At 37.6% G+C, this 21,807-nt stretch overlaps 1 protein-coding gene across 9 annotated transcripts in view; it reads right to left on the minus strand.

Annotated features, from left to right (window-relative positions):
* The window catches only part of Nrg3 (neuregulin 3), a 1,117,568-nt gene that overhangs the window by 279,398 nt on the left and 816,363 nt on the right, over positions 1-21,807 (minus strand). For all 9 annotated transcript variants that reach the window (XM_063275921.1, XM_039095029.2, XM_039095033.2 and 6 more), the window contains exon 3: positions 20,713-20,786. In XM_063275921.1, coding sequence (XP_063131991.1) covers positions 20,713-20,786 — 74 coding nt within the window. The remainder of the gene's footprint in view (positions 1-20,712; positions 20,787-21,807) is intronic.

The following is a 21,807-nucleotide window of genomic DNA, read 5'->3' on the forward strand; positions in this document are numbered from 1 at the left end:
AATGTGTTGACTTTTTAACTGTCCTTCTCCTAAAGTTGTTTCTATAGTTTTCCTTTTAACCTTGAACATGACTCATTGTCAAAATACCTTTCCCACATAATTTTGAATGGATGATATTCAGATGCTAGAATTTTCTGAGTTTTGTTTATTGTATTGATTTAGAATTCTGTCTACTGACTGCTTGGAAGTGTTCCAAATTTGGTTTCATGAGAAAAAAATTTGGATCAACTTTTGTTCGGCCATCTTTGCATTAAGAATTTTTTAAAGCTATGCTCATAAACTGTAAAGTGTTTTACTTTCAAGAAAATATGGTTCCTTTATTATAATTAAAGCATTTCTCACGTATTTTTCATTTTTCTGTTTAAGAATGATTTAATGATGAACGATGAAAATTAATTTAACTTCGTGTTTTTAGTTTGTAATTTCATTTAAATTCTTAATATTTTGACTTTTATTTTTGATGCTTTAATCTATCTGAGATCTTTGTTTTTAAAAATATAAAATATATATAATTGTTTTCATGTGGACACTCATTTTTCTAGTGCTATTTGTAAAATTGTTCTGGTCCTGATCATATTTAATTAATAGGTAATTTGATAAATTATGTTATATAACGTTAGAAGTCTCTGGGAAGAAAATGCTTTGTCTTTTTATATGATTACTCATATATTTTTTATTGTATATGCACTTATACTTATAGTACATATTTACTTATGCATGCTATTTACATATATACTCGATAAAAACAAGGAGCTATATCATATGCTTCCCACAGAAATATGTTAGAATTGTATTTTTTAACTCACTCTAGCTGAAAATTGGCAAGATTTTGTATGCTGACATTCTTTCTTCTCTTCAGTTTTAATGACTACTGTCTGTTTCTGTGTCCTCTGTAGACAGCTTCCTGTCTATGAAAAGAAGAACATAATGAACTCATCCTGTATATTTCTATTTTCTTTCCCATTCTTTTGTTACATTGGGTAGAACTCAGACATTAGATAGCTTTTTAGAGGATGACATTTCACCTTCTTCATGATGCCTTCTATAGATCATGTGTGCATTGTTTTCTCCTTCTTAGCACATGGTTTTTTTTTTAAACCTAATTTTAATTCAATTAATCTTCATAAGTTTTTTTGTGTTTTGGATTTATTTTTACATCTGACCTACTTAACTCTGTGAATGTGAAAATGAAATGCTCTTGTTTTTCTTGTTTTGCTATAAATTCTCCTAGGAGATCCCTGTTATCTGGAAAGACAGATTCCACGTATGTTCTTACTTACTGTGGGAAGTTTCTCTAGAAAGTTTCCTGTACTGGGATTTTACCTTTTCTTACGTAGGTTTGGAGCAGAGTCTATGATACTTTTCAGCCAACTTCAAAGCCTTCCATTCCGGAGGATAAGAAGAAATCCAGTTGTAAATCACAGTTACACATTTATGGATGGCATAGAAAGTTCTGTCCAATATGTGTTAAATTGATGGGCTTTGGGTTGTTTATTGTAGAACTTATTTCACATACTGGTATCCATTTGAACAATGGCTTTAATGTTAAATCTAGTTCCTTAAGTATAATTTCATGGAAATTTCTTTCAATGTTTGTTTTTCCATGCTCCTTCTTTTCTCCGCTGTTTTCTTTCAAGAACAGATCATCATTTTTTTGCAACCTATTTCCATTTTTAAGTGATACAGAGGTATCGAGGAGATTATATCAATAAGAGTAGGAACGTCTGCTTAGATATTGTCTCTCAAGAACTTACATCTGTACATTGTGTCATGGTTCCCTGTATTATGTCTACACATTGTATTGTGACCCCGTGTAACATCACCTGAACACCCTTCATCATGTATCTACCATGTATGTCAAGAGCTCTGTGCATAGGATCAGGTTCTGCTGTCCTTCAGGTACCTGGTGGACTTTTAATATAACACATAGCATTCTTCTGGCCTCATGACTTGCTCTATTTTCATTTATTTATATTATTACTACAGATGCTAATCTGGTTTGATTGAGGTAGCGGTGGTCTTTTTCATTTACTGTCACCCGGTGTTTTTTTTTTTTCTTACAGTCACAGAGCTAAACAAGCCAGCTGTTTTCTGAAATCAGACATAGCTGAGTATTTCATATTCTCTCTGTATACATAACATGTTCAAAGCAATATTTTATTAGCTTCACCTGCTGAAACATTTCCTCTGCTTTAGCATTTATTCCTGCTACAAGTTTAACTTGGGGTGGGGAAAATGGACATCTATAGATTGCTGACTATACCACCCACATCAGTGCAGTGCAGAAGGAGGGCAACCAGGAACTACCAGATACCTTTGACTTAAATGCTGAGGTCAGGACAACTTGTTTCTGAAAGGTTTTAATGAGAATACACAGGTGAGACTGAATTTTACTGTTTCACCTTGAGTAGTCAACTAACTAGCCACAATTTTTTAATTTTATTATTATCAAAGGAACAATTTTGCATTCACTGAGATACTTTTTTTCTATCTGGAGTGCCTTCCTTTTACATTTCACGACTTACGCAAAGGTGTCTCTAATTGCTCATCTGGCCATTTCCAATATGGGGGACAAATTTTAGCTTGACTTTTTAAGTTCTAAAACTATCTTTCAAACTTGCTTTCTGACCAGATGTTCAGTAAGCTTCCTCATCTCAGAATGTCATCCAAGGCTCTGCCTGATACTGAGAGTCACAGACACTGGAAAAACACAAATTCAGGCAAGTTACTGGGGCATAAAAGTCAACCTCAAATACAACAATAAAGCAGAATCAATCTTGTAAACTTCAGCAATCTTCCTTCCACCTCAACTGCAGTAAATCAAAGCTACTTCGTTTCAGCAAGGGTATGACAGACCATTTGAGGAGAAATAATTGTCACTCACATTGTACATTTGACCAAGTCTCCTGCTCTATGTAGTAACATACCAAGATTAGATTTGGAAATATATATTGGTTAGAAAAGAAAGATACTGAAGAAAAAAAAACAGTCAGACTCAAACCTGCAAATAAAGCAATTTACAATTTAAATTTTCTAAGAAAATGAACTCAATGAAAATGTATTTGACAATAAATTAAATATATTCAGCCTACTTAAAAACTGAAAGAAGGGGCTGGGGATTTAGCTCAGTGGTAGAGCGCTTACCTCGGAAGCGCAAGGCCCTGGGTTCGGTCCCCAGCTCCGAAAAAAAGAACCAAAAAAAAAAAAAACTGAAAGAAATAGAAGTTTTTCTTTCAGTAGGTACATGAAAGCCTTTCCCTTTAGCAAATTCTTCTTTCTCAAGTATTCTAATATGTAAAAATATTTTCTTCTTTAGTACCTTGACAAAAATGGCCATTACACATGAGCACATGTACAGGTACACACACACACACACACACACACACACACACACACACACACACACACACACCGCTTTCCTAGGTAAAGTACAATAAGTCACACAGGTTTTTTTTTCTTTTTGTTCTAAGTCATAAAGAACGAAGGAATTGCAACAAGAATAAGAGAAATATACAAGAGAAAGGAAGGGTCCAAATATAGCTTGTTGCTAGTGCACTGTCTTACAAATAAGAGTCTTTATCGCAATAAACTTAGCTTGTATCCCTATGCCCGACAGAGCCTATGGTCTCTTCCTAAACTTTATTTTCACACTCAAGGACCTACCTACCCATGATTGCCTTCTCTGATTGAAAGCTTCCCTTGAGGCAGTTTTCTCTCTTTGCTGCATGAACAATTTCTGTCTGTTTATATCACTTAGTTTAATGTAGCAACATGATTTTGTTCTAAAACACTAATGACTGCTCAGAACACTTCTTATCTATAGAAAATATGGTCTAGATGGCAGCTTCATTATTCTTTTTGTTAATTATTAGTCACTTCTACCACCATGAACTTTGCCATGGTAGGGAATTCCTGAAACTGTGCCAAAATGACCCCCCTATAGATAGTTTGTCATAATAACAAGTAAAGCACATAAGCCGTGTATGTGAGAGGCCTTGCATTACCAGCAGGAGAAATTCTGTTTTGTACACAATATCAAAGATAGTTTGCCTAACAAGGGCCTACATTTCTTAGAATTTTTCCTTCCCCATTTCACCAATTAGCCAAAATTAGGACGTGAAGCCAACCTGTCCTCAAAGGGATGAGAGAGTTACCATCTCCATTAGAGGCCGTTCACACATACTTTCTGGCCTAGCTGGAGTCTACTGCCCCCCCCTTTTAATAAAGATAATGCCTTGAAGTTCTTGCATCTTCTTGGACTGTTCCTTTGCACATCACTAAGACTGTTCTTTTCCCACACTAGCTAATGGATTACAACCCTTAACTTAGGATTAGTTTGGTCTGAAACTAGATTCTTACTTGCTTCCTTGGGTGATTGATACATCTGAAAAGCCATTGTATATTTGAGGGAAAATAAGACTACTTTGCAAACCCATAGATGGTGAATTATCAGTGAGTATGAGGAGTGTGACAGCAGGGTGCCCGAACACACTGTGAAATTCTACTCAGTTTAAGCAAGCCAAAGATGCAGTCATCAACACAGGGCAAGCTGGCTTTACAAGGAACAAATAAAGTTTATCATTTCTTGTAGAACTCTACCACTGAGATTAGAAAAAAGTGAAGTAAATGGCATAGTGTTTCATCATGTCACTATAGACACAAATAAAGTATGAATCAGCATTGTTCTTTGAAAGATTGTGTGACTGGCTGTAGATCAAACAGCTAGCCAAGAATTCATGGTGGAATGATTTTTATCTCCTTAGAACAATTTTTATTTTATTTCTGATTCCTAATATTCATAAAAGTTTCTTCTGTTAGAAAAAACTCATGATTAATAAAACCACTGACTTCCTCCCCACCAGAAGTCAGAAGAATCATATCCTTCCTAAACCTATATTGACACAGATACAAGTAAAGGTATTGCCTAAGTCTTGCTGAGAAAAAGCTCTCAATCTCTGATCTGGAATACTGTTAATATTACTGTTAGTCTCAGTGTGCTCTTGGGTTGTTTGTTTGCTTGTTTGTTGAGAAAGGTAAAAATGAAACGAGATGACAAATTCAAAAGAATAATGTTAGCAGGGATACCACGGATACCCACCACCTACTCAGAAGAGAAGGGGAGGGAGTTTGTAGGAAAGGATTGTGGGAAGGGATAACTCGAGGGCAGCATCGAAGTATAAAGTGAATAAGTAAATACTATTACTACTACTAAACAATCTAATAATAATAATAATAATAATAATAATAATAATAATTTTGAAATAGAATAATGTTAGCTATCTAACAAATGTCAAGGTATGTGCTTTCCACATTATTCAATGCAGGAGAATGCACAAATGCTTATAGGAATACTATGGGGGCCAAATATGTCCATCAAAGAGTAATGTGCACATAGGCAGAATAATAAAAGGCACATTTATGAGAAGGAAAGACAAAGCCAACTGGATTCAGAGTCTATTTCTGGGCATCGTGAAAACTTCGGCTCATTCAGAAGAGAACACCTGTCCTATAGCAGCCAGTTGTGTGATCTCCTGTATCATGAACAGTTAAGTGAGACTTGAAGTATGGCAGACACTCCTGAGACTTATTTTGCTACCCTTCTTACTATTACAGGAAAATGCCGTCTATGAGAGGCTCCAGCTACTGTTTCAGGGATATCACGTGGTTCTTTTCTATCAGCAGAAAGTTGATTTATTCAACAAAACACATATCCAAACTGTTAAGCATATCACAGCTATGGCTATATTCCTGTTGTGCTTCTGCTCATGACCATTATATATTAAGTTGTAAATATTGTAAATTCACGGCATTTCAATAATATACACTAATACTGACTCATCTCAATACAATTGTATTTACTTTAATGTTCATGCTATATATGTATTGGCTTTAGACAAAGCAAAAATGTTCTAAAAGCAGAAAGTTAGAGGGAGCAAAGTATCCTTACTGTCTATGACAGTGTCATTGTTCATTGAAGCAACCTGTCAGAGCTTGTGGACTGTGGTTTTGATTAATCCTTTGGTAATGGTAAAACTTCTTCACGGGCTGTAAAAGGTCGAGGAGTCACTTAGGATGCTGCTTCTGTGAACAGAGCACTGATTGCCCATATAGCAGTCACTGGAAAAGTGTCAATTGCCAAAACACACATTTTTTTCTTTTATTCCTTTTCATATTTTCTTTGGATAGGAAGCATAGTCAACATAAACACTCTTTTACTGCTTGATCATGTGAATGAATGTTTTTCTGCTGTAAAAATTGCTCTCCTAAAGTGAAAACATGGTATTTAACATTTTTAAAACTTTACTCAGTTAATGTTATTTTATTTATTTATTTATTTAGACTTTTTTCCTGATTTTTTTTTAAGATCATGTCTGACTATATAGCACTGGCTGTTTTCAAACTCAGTATGTAATCCAGATTGGCCTCAAAGCCACAGAGATCACAGAGCTCTTCCTGCTTCTGCCACCCAAGTGCTGAGACTAAAGGTGTGTACCACTATGCCTGGCATTCTGCTAATTTTAATATTTAGCAAAGCAAGATGAACTCGGTAGATATTAGATAACTTTTGAAATAGGTAGACACCTTAAAATGGAATCCAGAAAATCCTTTTGCATCGGACAATTCTCTTTCAGACATCCAAAGTTACTTCAGTGTCTGGTAGGAGGGGACCATTAAACGCATGGGTTCCTGTCATGAGCAAATTCTAGATTCTCTGTCTTTCCACAGATTCTATGTTCAATTTATCAACAGTGTATTGATGGGTTTTCAGAGAGATATCCACTAGACAGACAGATGCAGATAGATAACAACAAAATCATTGAAGAGATATTCAAAGAATTTCATGTAGACGTGACTATTCGTCTATTTTAGAAAATGAGTCAGAATATAGTTCAGAGTCTTCTCTATCTAAAATTTCCCAAATAACTAAGTATTTACTTAGTTAAAGAATTAAGTTGTGTCAGACTTGGTGTCACACATGTAATACAAGCACTTGGGAAACTGAGGTTGGAGCATAGAGAGGTTAAATTCAGAGTAGGCTATGCTTTGAGACTGACATACTCTCTTTTTCCTCCTACTTGTCCCCTCAAATCAGGGAGTGGTAGTGATGATTCTATCTTGTAAATACCTTTGAATTTTTCTGAAAATATAGAACATACCCAAATTGGCCCTAGTTCTTCCATCAGCTGGTATAAGTTCTTAATAACTATTACTTGTATCTGAAGATATTTGTATGATGGAGTGTTAAATGGTACTTTGTGTTTCTCATCGTTCCTTCTTGATTGTGGTGCAACATTTAAAATTAGCTACAGAAGAGTCCCAGTGTGTGTAGATTGTATCCCTGGATCACTATGATATGGTATGTCTATATTTCAAAGCTTCATACCACCGAAAACAAAGGGCTTTGTTGAAAAGATAAGAAATCAGGAAAAATGGTAAATCTCAGAATTTCTTTGTGGTTTATGAGACACTTAAAATCATGTATATGCCTTTAATAAATACTGCATTAATCTTTCCAGGAAACCTCCTCTAGAAGGAGTGAAGTTTCCAAAATTCAAAATAAAAATGGAAATTAAAAAAGAGAGAAATAAAGACAGAGAGACAGACAGAGAACAGAGATGCCTAGCAACCTGCGTGTTAAAAGCTTTGTTATTGGGAGGAAGGGTGGCTTGGTTGTTCACATGCTTGCTGTGTAAAGAATGAGAATCTGAGTTTGGATCCTCAGCACACACACATAGAAAAAGGTCCAGAGATGGCCCTGCTAATGCCAACACTGTGGCAAGATCCCTTGGAACTCACTGGCTGTCAAGCCAAGCTTAATCAGAGATTTCTAGGTCAGTGAGAAAATTTGTTTTAGAAAAACAAGATGGCCAGTGTCTGTGGCATGACACTCAAAGTTGACTTTAGAGTGTCCACATATTAACTATACATATGCCCCTTGACCAACATATAATGGATACAACCTATACAATCAACAGAGTGAAGGGACAGTACTTTAAATGGAAGAAAGTATTTTTATACTCTCTAATAGGTGGTTTACATTCAGAAGATACAAAGAGCTAGAAAATTTAAAAATTAAAAAAAGAATTATATTCAAGTAAACAACAGAGACATTTCTCTCAAGAAGGTGTGCAGATAGCTAACAGGTATGTGAACAAAATGAACAATATCACTAAATGTCAGGGATATGCAAAATCACTATATGTTAACAGCCTATTCTAGCGACAATGGTTTTTCCCCCAAAGCACAAAAAGACAAGTATCACACTATATCATATGCAAAAATCTAAGAAAATTAAGCTTATAAAATTAAAATATGAAATGAAGGGCCTAGAGACCATAAATAAAGAGGTGATGGGAGATGAGATCCTGAACACGGGACCCAGTGTTATCAGTAAATGAGATAGTGATGTTTTTATAAACTATATTCAGTGGAGTAACCACAGATGACAATAATGGACTATATTTTTATAAAACCAGAAAAAGAAAACAGTTTACAGGTGTTCATATCACACAGTAATGGATGCAGAGTGATGATCAACCCAATTTATACATCATATATCACTTTCAAACCCATATATTTCTGTCATTTTATGCTTCTCTTCAGGTTAAAATAAATTTAAGTTTACATAAAAAACTAAATGTCTTATTCTTGATTCCTCATGAAAAAATGAAAACAAAAATTTTAAAAGTTGCCTTTTACAACAAAATCCTATCAATTGCTGTGTCAGGAAACACTTGGAAGGCTAGAGTATAGAATATATAGATTGTTAAAGTACCTAGAAACCCATAGTTTCGGAGTGTTAATAAATGTCTCCAAATTTCAGTTTCTTCCACCATAAAAGTGCAATAATTAAGGGTTGGTAATAAACAAGGAAATATAAACATAGGTTTATCACAGTATTTGACATCTATAAGTATCCATTTACAAAAGTGCCTCAGTTGGAATCTGAAACATGGCCCTGGATTTATGAGAAAAGCAAGTGATATTTACCTCTCTGATGCTTGCCAACACTATGGTTGACTTTTATCTTCTTTGTGCTCACTTTAAATATGCACTGTGAGAAGCTATTTACCATTGGTGTGTTTAGATTTTTTTAAAGCATGTAAAAACTGAAAGGGAGATGGTCATATCGAACCCTAAAATAACCAAGGTAAGAAGGCAAGCTATTTCTTTTCGTGTCAGTCACACGAGAGTTAGACTATGGGGAAGTGAACTGTGTACAACCTAGTACATCTATTGTCTGAATGTCATATGAAAGAACACCCAAGTGAACCAGTCATTCTGTCGTTCACCTCCAACAGCAGCAGCTGCCAACAGAACATAAATGCACTGGCACATTAAAAAAGACTAACACTGGTGAAACTAATATCGTTAATCCAGCATTTGACATTGAGCATAACCAGGGTGTGTTTGAAATTTATATTAAGTAGGTAAATAGGAACATAAAACCCATGGGTGAGGAAAGCAATGTTACCTCAGCTGTCACAGACCCTGTTGGACGAATACTAACTTTACATTTTAGTTATTTCTCTATTTCAAAATTATTTACTTCTTAAGTGCATGTATATCAGATACATGCCTGGTGATCACAGATGTTAGAAAAAGGCATCAGATCCCTTAGAATTGAAGTTATAGAAAGCAGTGAACTGCCATGCAGGTGCTGGGGAACAAATCCAGGTCTTCTGTAGGAGCAACAAGTCCTCTTTAACATGACTCTAGCTCTCTAGCCTGACAGTCATTTCTTTATTTTTAATCTTTATTAATTCTTGCCCAAAGTTTCCCACAATTTATCTTTCCAGTGTCTGCTGCCATGTAACATTTGGGACCATCTAGACAGAAATACTTTTAGAAAAGCCAAAAAACATCATACTTTTTTTATTGTAGAAAGCAAAAATTTGGAATGTGGAATAGACTAATTTACATTTATGTACAAATTTAGGAAAGGAGTTACCATCCTTAGCTCTAATTAACAAGTCAAATGTAATCCTCAATCGGGGAAGGTTGTCTATAGGACTTCCCTCAGATAGCCAGTGTATGAGTGTTCATGTGCTCAATGGACAACAGTCAAGTATTCTATGTACCCTATCAGTGCACTTTAAATCATCTCTGTATTGCTTATAATTCCCAATACAATATAAATGCTCTGTCAGTATTTGCTATGTATTATTTAAGGAGTGAGAAGAGAAATCTGCACCTGCTCAGAACAAATGTTATTTTTTTAATCAGTATGATTTAAACATGCTCATGAAGAAGACCAACTTTTACAGGAATGATACTTAGAGATAATTATATCACTCAACCCTTATTAAAGTTTCCCTTTGAAATAGAAACTGTCACAAAAAAGGACTTGGTGCACTTAATGAATGCACTGACAACACTATTCCTGTGTTTATGGCTTGGAAAACATGGAGGAAGAGGGGACTGAAACATTGTGGGAAAAAGACCAAAAATGTCTGCTGTGGGATTGTGTCTCCTAGAGATGACAGGGAAGCTTCCCCCATGATACCCCAACAGTATGGCCCTTTAAACAAGAAGTCAACAATGGCAATACTAACAGACAGAGCAACAAGGAAAGGGAAAGCTGAAGGAGCGAAACCACTGGAAACCGAACTACAAACAACTAAAGACTGACCAGAAAGGGAAAATTAGTTTCCTCCTGAGATGAGCCCCCTAATTGGTTATCCAATACCCAGAAGTATTCTTAAAAATCATGTACTTACAGGTTATGCTCTAAATGGCCAGGAGAATGAATGAAAAACTGCAGTTGGTGGCATCAAGTGGAGTAGAGGATGTGCCAGAGATCTGAGATGGGGTGAGCTTAGCTGAGACTCACAGCAGTGGGGATATGGGACCTCAAAGAGGCTACCTCTTGTAGACAGGCAGGAACCCCAGTGGAGCGATAGGAACACCAACTCACTCGCAAAACCTTCAACCCAAAATTTATCTTACCTAGAAGTTCAGGAACAAGGGATGGTGCTCGGACTGAGGGGATAGGCAAGCAATAACCAGCCCAACTAGAGACCCTTCTCATGGGCAAGCGTCAATCTATGACTAATGATGTTCTGTTACACATATAGACAGAAGCCTAGTTTGACTATCCTCTCGTACCTGCCTCACACAGATGCAGAGACCTAAAGCCAAGTATTGGATGGAACTTGGGGATTCTTGTGGGAGAGTTGGGGGAAGAATTGAAGGCCAGAAGGGAGTAGGAACTCCACAGGAAGACCAACAAAGTCAATTAGCCTGTACTATTGGGGGTTCTCAGAGAGTGAACCAACCAAAGAGCATACACAGACTGGAGCAACCCCCACCTCCCCCTGCACATTTGTAGCCAGATATGCAGTTCTGTCTTCACGTGGATCCTGAATAACTAGGTCTGAGGTGAGGGAGTCATACCTAAAGATGTTGCCTGTCCATGGATCCGTTCCCTTAATTCAGCTGTCTCGTGTGACCTCAGTGGTAAAAGAGGCACCTAGCCCAGCAAAGACTTGATGTGACAGAGTGGTACCCAGAGATGCCTCCACTCTTTCAGAGGGGAAGAGGTAAGGTATGGGGGAGGGACTGTAGGAGAGGGAAAAAAGGAAGGGGGTGGGGCAGCAAATGTACAGTGAATGAATAAATAAGTAAAAAGAAAGGGGGAAAAGAAATAAAACTAAATTGTATTGAGGATTAAAGCCAATAAACATTAAACTACTCATTTGAGTGCTAGAAACTCTGATAAAAATCCCTCAAGCTGGAGAGTAAACAATGTATTGGCAAAGTAGACCCTGGTCTGGACTGGCTTGGATGATAGGCAGCTCAAGGAGTAGTAGACAAAGTTACTCTGCTCTCTCTCCTACTCTAGCTATGGGTGTTCTATGCAGAGACTATGTTCCTAGGATCTCTCCCTAAAGTTACAGAATGAGTGGAATGGGACCCCAGGGGGCCACTGCGCACTGCAGGTTAAAACAATACAAAAGGCTTTACCGTTTCTAGAAGATTTCAATCTAAAAGCACCACGTTTCAATTATCTGGATTAATGACCCAGGGTCAAATGGTGATTGGTTTATGCTTTATGCTTTGTGCTTTTATGAATCTGAATTTTCTACATTTGTTTATGGAAATTTCTTTACTGTGACCAGATTGTGCACCCCTTCTTCTGAGTGTGCCCATAAAGTTAGAGTGCTGTGAGCCTCTGCATTACTACATACCTATGCTGTGCACCAAGAATGTTGTGGTTGTTCCTTGGCAGCCTTTCCTGAGTTTGCTCCCTCTGTCACTTGTGACCCTTCATGGTTTCTTCCCCTTTACATCAATTCCTGAAACTACTGTGCCTTTCCTGCGCATCCTTAATCTTATTTCTTTGTCTATTTTTAAACAGTGTCAACAATGTACAAAATTGCATTTTTGGGGGGTTAATTAATACGTGCCAGTCTGAATTGATGGTAAGTATGGAGTCCTCACCAAATTCCTATCATGAAATATAACGTCTACATCAACAGCATTAAGGGATTTTAGGAACTGAGTAGCTCACAGAGATAAAACCTTCAGTAGGAAATTAGAGCACTTTGAATGTTGCACTGGACTAGAGGGCACTATTTACCAGATAAGACATCTGACATTGCATCTGCTATTATCTTGACCTTGAGATGTCTCAGTGCCCAGAACACTAAGAAATATTTCTCTTGACTGCCAGTCACAGGGTTGAAGGTATGTGGTTCTAGCCACAGAGGGACATGAGAACAGTAGGATCTGTTTAGAGCATGCATTACTTATGCTTCATTACTTGGATAATGAATGCATTGAATAAAAATGCATTGTTTTGGCTATAGACTGGATACCATTAGTGAACCATGTATAGGGACAATGGGCTCAACATCATGGCTGTCACCTTCTTTTAGCAAAAGGAGATAAGTTGATAAGCAACAGAAAACCATGCTTAGTTGCATTTTAATTTATTTAAAGTTATAAGAAAGCACATGCAATAATAAGACTAGAAGCAATCCTACCTAGATTTCAATTCAAGCATACTTTGTTGTTCTTTCCTATGAACCTATGAAGTAGTCAACACATAACTTTTATATATATATATATATATATATATATATATATATATATATATATAATTTCTATGTACTAATGCTCAACTGTAAGGCCAGGTATTCAGACCACAGTTCTTCTGAAGATTATTTTTAATATGTTCAAGTACATACTGAGTCTGTATATCAAACTTATGCTCAGAATCTTCCTGTCCAGAAATTGTATCTTAGAAAAAATTTCAAATATTCTTCTCTTGTGCCCATCAGAGAATCACACAATGTCTTAAGCCTCATTAAAATGACCATCCCAAGAGCTTCCTAAACACAAGAAAGGGCACAGTGCTTTCCTGGCCTACTGTTCCAGAGGATCATTCAGAAGTTGGACCTTGTTCATGGTCACTGTCTGCACTGTGCTCTCTTGGAATAGAAACACACATGTATGGTAATCTAGATTCTGACTCTTTGAAATGATCATTCCAAGGGGGCACCTTGGGGGTACAGATGGAAAATATAATCTCCCATCATCTTTCACAATAGTATTCATCAGAACTATATTTAGATTAGTTTCCTGGCATCCTATAAGTGGTCTCATACAAAGCTTGGGTTCAAAAATCCAAAGATATCACAGAGTAAATGAATATTATTACACTCAGCTCAGGAGACATACATTGTACAAACAGAACAGAAGAGGGGACAGAGAGCAGAGGACTCAGGAGTGTCCTCTGACATTTTCACAAGAATGCAGTAATGGAGATCTGACTTCTCTTTTTTTTAATTGGATATTTTTAATTTACATTTCGAATGCTATTCCCTTTCCCAGTTTCCCATCCATAAGCCCCCTATCCCATCCCCTTCTCCTTAATCTATAAGGGAATTCCTCCTACCCAACCCTCTTCCCTCTCCCAGACCTGACATTCCCATACACTAGGGGGTCCAGTCTTGGAAGGACTAAGGGCTTCTCCGCCCATTGGTGCCCAACAAGGCCATCCTCTGCTACATATGCAGCTGGAGCCAAAGGTCTGTCCATTTGTAGTCTTTGGATAGTGGTTTAGTCCCTGTGAGTTCTGGTTGGTTGGTATTGTTGTTCTTATGGGGTTGCAAGCCCCTTCAGTTCCTTCAATTCTTTCTCTAGTTCCTCCAACAGGCACCCCATTCTCAGTTCAATGGTTTCCTGCTAGAATCCTTCTCTGTGTTTGTCACACTCTGGCTGAGCCTCTCAGGCTCTTGTCAGAATGCACTTCTTAGCTTCATCAATATTGTCTAGTTTTGATGGCTGTATACATGTGTGCTGGCTCTCCAGGTGGGGCAGGCTCTGAATGGCCATTCCTTCAGTCTCTGCTCCAAACTTTGTCTCCACATCCCGTCCTATGAATATTTTTGTTCCCCCTTTTAAGAAGGACAGAAGCATCCTCACTTTGGTCCTCCTCCTTCAGTTTCATGTGGTCTATGGACTGGATCTTGGGTAATTTTATCTTTGGAGCTAATATACACTTATCAGTGAGTGTATATTGTATGCGTGTGTGTGTATGTGTGTGTATACATTTGTCTGTGTGTGTGTGTGTGTGTGTGTGTGTGTGAGAGAGAGAGAGAGAGAGAGAGAGAGAGAGAGAGAGAGAGAGAGATTGGGTTACCTCACTCAAGATGATATTTTCTAGTTACATCCATTTGCCTATGAATTTCATGAAGCCATTGATTTTGATAGCTGAGTAGTATTTCATTGTGTAGATATACCACATTTTCTGTATCCATTCTTCTGCTGAAGGGCATCTGTGTTCTTTCCAGCTTCTGCCTACTATAAATAAGGTTGCTATGAACATAGTGGAGCAAGTGTCTTCGTTGTATGTTGGAACATAATTTGGGTATATGCCTAGGAATGGTATAGTTGGGTCTTCTTTTCTCCTGCTCAATGAGCACCCTTATTTCAAAGCTATACAGGAGTATGGGACTATAATTCTAGTGAAGATACCAATCCCTTTTTGTGATTTAGAGTTTAAGAGATGGATTTCTAGACTTCCAATATAAAAACTTTCAGACAAAGTCCCTAATTCTATCTCATTTCATAAATGCTTTGGGGAGTTGCTAGTCTCCAGAAGGACAAATGCTACAATAGTCTTTATTAAGGCCTTGTAGAGGCCCATTGAAATAAAGCTACTTCCTCTTGTCAAAAAACAATCAAATCTCAGTTCTATCTCTGAACTGTGTAGATATCTCATAGTCCAATCTACCCAAAACCTAAGAGTCACCTGCCCTGGAGACTCCAACTAGGGAAAGCTGATACACCAAAGCCATACTAAAAAGATGGAAGGAATAATTGCTACTTTAATGAAAAAAATATATTTTTCATTTCCAGAAACCTCACCCATTTTAAAGTCTTTTGCTAGTGCCTATCTACCTTTCTGAGTCTTCACTTTCCCTTAGTGGTCCTAACTTATGTTTTCTTTTTGTTTCAGTTTCAATCTTTTATATATTCTCCACAGCATAGGTATGTGTTATGTTATCTTGAACACGTGGGGATTTTTCACTCTTCATCTCTAAATCTACCCCCCTTGTTCCCTTCCATCATGTACAAATGGCTTACAAATGGCATATGTTTTTTTCTTCCCTTTCTCCATTTCCCACGTCTGGCAACTACTGAGATCTATAGTTTGTCTTCCCTATAATTTTTCTTTTAAATTATTTAAATTGTTCAAGATTTGTTCTAAGTCCATTTTTACATTATGTTATTAATGAGACTAAGTACACTGAGAATGGACCTCCTTTTCCTTGGAGCATATGACATCCTAATTTGGGTTCCCCCAAATTTCTACTAATAATATGGCTTAGAGCTGGATATTGTTTCCATGTTACTGTAGAGATGACAACTCTGGGAGATTAAGGTAGATGTTAATGAAGACTCAGGCTTGAAGATTTGTTATTGATAGTCTTGGCCATGCAAACACTATTAGACTAGATATCAGTGGAAAGAGGCATACTGAAGTTTAGAATGACCTTTTAATTTTTTTAATTTTATTTCTTGAATTATTTACTTACTTATTTACTCTCTATACTGCTCACTGCCGCACTCTAGGTTACTTCCTCCCAAAATCATTCCCCTCCCCATCCCCTTCTCCTGTGATTGCGTGGGGGCCCCCTGAGTATCCCCTAACCTTGGCACTACAATTCTCTGCAAGTCTAGGCACTTCCTTTCTCACTGAGGCCCGACAGGGCAGCCCAACTAGAAGAACATAGCCCATAGACAGGTAACAGCTTTTGGGATACCCCCTGCTCCAGTTGTTCAGGACTCACATGAAGACCAAGCTGCACATCTGCTATGTATGTGTAGAGAGGCGTAGTTACGATCAGTATATGTTCTTTGGTTGGTGGTTCAGACTCTGAGATCCCCAAAGTTCCAGGCTAGTTGACTCTGTTGGTCTTCCTGTGGAGTTCCTATCCCCTGCGGTGCCTGTAGTTCTTCCTCCTATTCTTCCATAAGAGTCCTCAAGCTCCATCCACTGTTTGGCTGTTGGTGTTCATATCAGTCTGAGTCAGTTGCTAGGTAGAGCCTCTCAGAGGAGAACATGCTCTTGGAATGACTTTTAAGTGAAGAGGTCCCTAACTTAAAATGGATATTTTCTCTACCATCTACCCACCCCAGTCGGGCCACAGCTAGCTCATAGCTCTCTAGTTCCATCTCTCTTTTCTTCAAGACTAAAGATGATACCTTACATGGGTGAGCAAAGGTGGTCAAAAGAAGAGATGGAGACAGAAAATCTATATACTGCCCACCATTTGTAGAGAATAACAAAAAATAGAAATGGTTAAAAAGGTTTGGGAAATTGATGGCTGTTATCTATGGGCAGGATTGACAGTAGCAGGAGACAGAGAGAGAGATAGGTGATATGTGGGACCTCTTTGGAGGAAAGCAACTCCTCTGATCCTGACCAACATCCTTTCCTCTTATTCCTTCCTACATCCCATCAAATCCCTAGTGGGACAGTAACTCAAAGGGTACTGAATCTTTCATAAAGTCATACAGATATATTAGGTTTTGTTTTGTGTTTTCCAAACCAGACTTTGAAACAATTTATATGGTTATTATGGACATGTGAGTTCAGTATAGATTCATCTTCAAGGTTCTTTTTAGCACAACTTAGGGTCCAGGCACTTATCACTGAAGGCATGATGGCTCCCCTGCTGATACCTTTGCCTCATCTCTCAAGTGCATGCAAAGAAGCATGACTTCAAAATACACAGTCAAGGGTGCCCATTTCTCATCAACTCTGCATTACTTAAGGGATAAAAGGGAACAGGGCCTTCAACCCCCATTGTGGGATTTTCATTAATAGATAAATCCATGGGTTAAATAGAAAAGGAAGACGGAAGAAGGGATATAACAATATACTGAGAAGAAAAACATGAAGGTACTGGAGGACAGCTTATTTCCCGAGCATGAAGCCACTCTGAAGAGATCATGAGCTGCAAATTAAACAATCCTTCAGCAAGAATTCTGACAAGGAAATTTCATTAGGGATTTAAATCTCGACGGAAGCTCAAGTTGCTGCATTAAGATATGAAAATTGTGCAAATATTGTTCCTTAGAATGATGTTTGCCGCAGGTCATTGAGTTTCAGTCAATGAAATTTAGAGTGATAAATGTCCTGTTGAAAATAACTAGCAGAGGAAAGGTTCCAGAAGAGGTATAAAAGAGTCCAACAGTTGGGAGCTTAGGCCCCAGAGTCATTTGGAAGAAAAGTGAGACTCCAGTGTTAACTGGCTGTGTGACCTTGAGTTAGTATATTTTGCATCTCTGTAGTCTAATTTCCACATCCATAAAATGTGAGCAATTTTCAATGCACTCCCTAGTAGTCTGTGATTGTGGAGATTTAATGAAATAATCTTGTCAAAGCCCTTAGCACAGATCCTGGCATATAGAACATTTAACCACATACTACCAATGATGACAATGGAGAGGCGGGAGCGGGCTAAAATCTTCCCAGTTCTGACTTCGCCCATCTCTGTGTTATAAGAAAAACTCCCCATCATCGCCTTCTCTCAGAATTGTGAGACTTAGAAGCCGAATAAATGTGGCACATTTTAAAGGGCTATGTAAATGCTATGCCCAGTACGTCTCAGTGTTTATGCATAAACATGTCATTTTCCTTCATTAGTTGGTACAGTCCTCAGAGTTAAATTCCCATTGGATTAACATCATATTTCTGATTAGATGACTCTTGGTGGCTGCTTAGAAAAGGCTACTGGAACGTTAATCATCTCTAAATAAATGTACACATGGATATGACATAATATGTGATTCATGCACTCATCTATGGATTTCAGATGTGCAAAATCCTTGATTTTTTGATTTCAAGGAATTCTGGCACTTTGACTATTACAGACATGTATGCTTTTTTGAACAGAAAATTTGAGTAGTAGGAAAATAAGTTCACATAATACCATAACCCAAAATTAAAAAAAAAACCTTCAGCAGAGCAGATCAGATCAAAGAATAATCATTTTTCAATCCTACATAAGAATAATTTTATGTTTCATGGTTTCATATGATAGGAACACTTAAGTCATTTCACATTCTAGAGGAAGACAAGGTATGAAAAATGTTTCAAAGGAAAGACTATTGTGCATTAGGCCTGATAATTCCTCTCTTGCTCTTGCTACATTAAATAATCCTATGCACCTTATTCCTAGGATCATAGTGAAGTCTTTTTCTCTGAGGAATGCAGTCATGGGTGCTGGTCTCACACTTAATGTCTGCACTGATAAACTACAGTTTGCCTTTATAATTTGAAAATGTCTGCCATTATCCTCATTGAAATAAATTTTTGAATCAAATTGGTTCACAAAATTTGGTTAGATGCTTCAGTGAGAAATTATTTTATCCATCGGAATCACTCATAGGTTGTGGGTTGTGTCTACAATTCTGTACTTAATATAGAATTTACTGCCACATATAAATTTTGGTTCTTTTGGAAGAAGGTGCTGGTGAGACAGTGATATGGCTCAGTTGGTAAAGGTACTTGCCACAAATCTTGAAAACCCAAGATTTACATGGTCAAACTGATGTCAAGTTTTTCCTCTGACCTCCATGTGTGCCCTATGGCATGCATGTGTGCACATGAATGCATGTGTGAACATATGCATGCATATACACATACACACACACACACAGGGACACCAGCACACACATACAGTATGTGTAAACTTAATTTGAAAAGGGTATTGGAAAGGATAAAAGGAGATGAGAAAAAGGGAGAAACAGAAGAGGGAATAAGAGCGAAGAATGAAATTTAAATCAGGAGCCATTAGGGTGCAGCTTTCGGGGAGTGTAAGAGAGAGAAAGAGAAAGCAAAGCACCAAATTCATTTTCATGTCAGACTCACAGTGTCTCACATGCATGTCCAAGCATAAGCTTAATCAAGTTTCAGACCCCAGCTCGACAAGTCATCAGAAGCACAAAATGAGGAAAATGCATAGCCACCCATTTACACCATACTCCTGTGACAATTTCTGGAGAACAACACTTCACACTTCAGAGACAAGAGATCTTCTAGACTGGGTTGCTTGCTGGCCTTTTAACAACCTTCAGCACTCCACAAGGGAAACCAAGTTTGCAAATAACTGCAACAAGGTAAATGCCTTGCAAGGCAAAACACATTTTTACAGAAACTAAAGAAAAAAGTGATCCATTCTTTAAATATGTTAGCATTTGGCCAAGGTAATTGAGCTAGAAATTTATGGGACAAATTGATATATACGCTGTGAAAAGATGTGGAAGATGGCTGGACATGCTCTTCATGTTACAAAACACAGGAGGACTGAGAATACCACTTCTATCTACAATCAATACAAAATCCTGTCTAAGATCCTCATGATACATGTTAGAAATATATAGAAAACCATAACATTGCCTTTATAGTTTTTGGCATTATACACATGGAATTAAATTTTTAAATGCATCAAAATTTCCTTAGTGGAAATTCAATTGTAGTACAAATCAATGACAGCAAAATAGTTACTGCACCTAAATTAATATTTGTACTCTCAGCCAGAACTGGTCATATCCACATAGAGATTTACTTTTCAATTTATATATCACCTGAAACTAATATGCAGTATATTTGGAATTATACAAATCTGTCTTTTTGAATGAAGAAAAAATTATTTCCTTAGTATTATAATGCCTTACATAAAATAGTGTGGTCATACTGGGTTTTAAGTTTTGTTTGAAAACATCTTAAGTAGTTTCATAAGCATATTTTCTCATTTCAGTAAGGTAAATGTTAATAAGTTCATCATTATCACAAATTACCAGACAAAGTCTCAGAAGCAATATGAAAATGCAATTTCATAACATTCTTCCAAGTAATAATAAGCTATTTCTTTATATTTTTCTTTCTGCAACAGAGTGATATAAGGAATCAGCCTAGGAGCTAGGGCAGAGGGTTGCCTCAGGTTGGTTCCCTGCAGGGGTGCGGGGTGGTCTTAGGCTGAAGGCTAAGTTTCTCTTGGGAGAAACCCTCAAATTCATTAGCCCTAGTTGTGCTAAGATCAAGTTCACCTTCACCACATTCTGTCCTAGGCAGCTCACAGAGACACCTAATGTAATACGACCTTCAGCTTTCAGCCATGGTAAGACCTTCACTCTGGCAGGACTACCTATACATCATCCCATTACAGAGAAGAAAAAGGCTTGACCTACTTGGATCCGATAAGATGGAGTCAGTTTTCGGCAGAAATTGATCACAACGGACTCCTTGGTAGCCTTCCTTGCACCTGAGAAGAGGGATAAATGACAGGTATGTGCATGTGGTTGTGAAAGATTCGAGGTTTCAGTAAGCAGATCAAGCACTAACAGTGACGTGAGAACAGTCTATAAAGCCTTTTTGTATTTGACTCATCCTGCTTCCAAGAGCCACAGGCAGATTCTAGAGTTTAATATTGTTCCAAACAACAAACAAATAAACAGAAACACCCAGAAAAACACAACATTGCAATTATATCTGCAAATGCAGTACCCAAAGAGCAAATTCACCAACATCTCAAATGCCTCTCTCAGCAGAGTGGATATTGGTTATCATATTACAAGGCTGGCAGCAGGTACATTATTCTTTGTACAAAAATGTGGTCTCCAAATGCATTCAGAAACACATTCTTCAAACAATAATGTGGTCTCCAAATACATTCAGAAACATTTTTTCCTTGAAAAAAAGCACATTTTCCAATATAACACATCAGTTACAGCTTTAAGACAATGATACCATTTTCTTGCGTTTTATCAGTTTGCTCCTTTGCTGACTTGGAGCTTTTCAATTCACTCCTTAGCTACTCTTCCAATCCATGTCACTTCCTTGAGAAGTATCAGCATTTCATCTGGCAGGATTTAAGTGGCATCTTTCTAACACCGTTGAGTACTTTTTATTTAGAAGATATATGCAAAGTACCTGGTCTCTGCCGTCATTGTACATGGCAATTATCCTGAGTGAATCCACTGGTGGAGTTGGGGGCACTCTGGATGGAACCATCCGTAAGAAGAGTGCTTCCACATGGTTCAGTCCATCAAGGTACCTGACCAGCTCAGACAACAGCAGCACATTGACTGCAAGTTCCAGTAACAAATGCAGTTAAGGCCCAAAACACTGTCTCGGTACTGTCTCTTTAAGTGCATGGTTGTGTTTACTGGTCTGCATGAAGCTTACTTAATCTGTCATGCTTGGACTGAGCAGAGAAGCCAGCATTGTCACCTGTGGGAATAATCTGTCCTACTTACAGAGGGGAAAAAATTGAGCTGCTGACA

The sequence above is a fragment of the Rattus norvegicus genome, chromosome 16 (genome assembly GCF_036323735.1).
Source record: "Rattus norvegicus strain BN/NHsdMcwi chromosome 16, GRCr8, whole genome shotgun sequence".
NCBI lineage: Eukaryota > Metazoa > Chordata > Mammalia > Rodentia > Muridae > Rattus > Rattus norvegicus.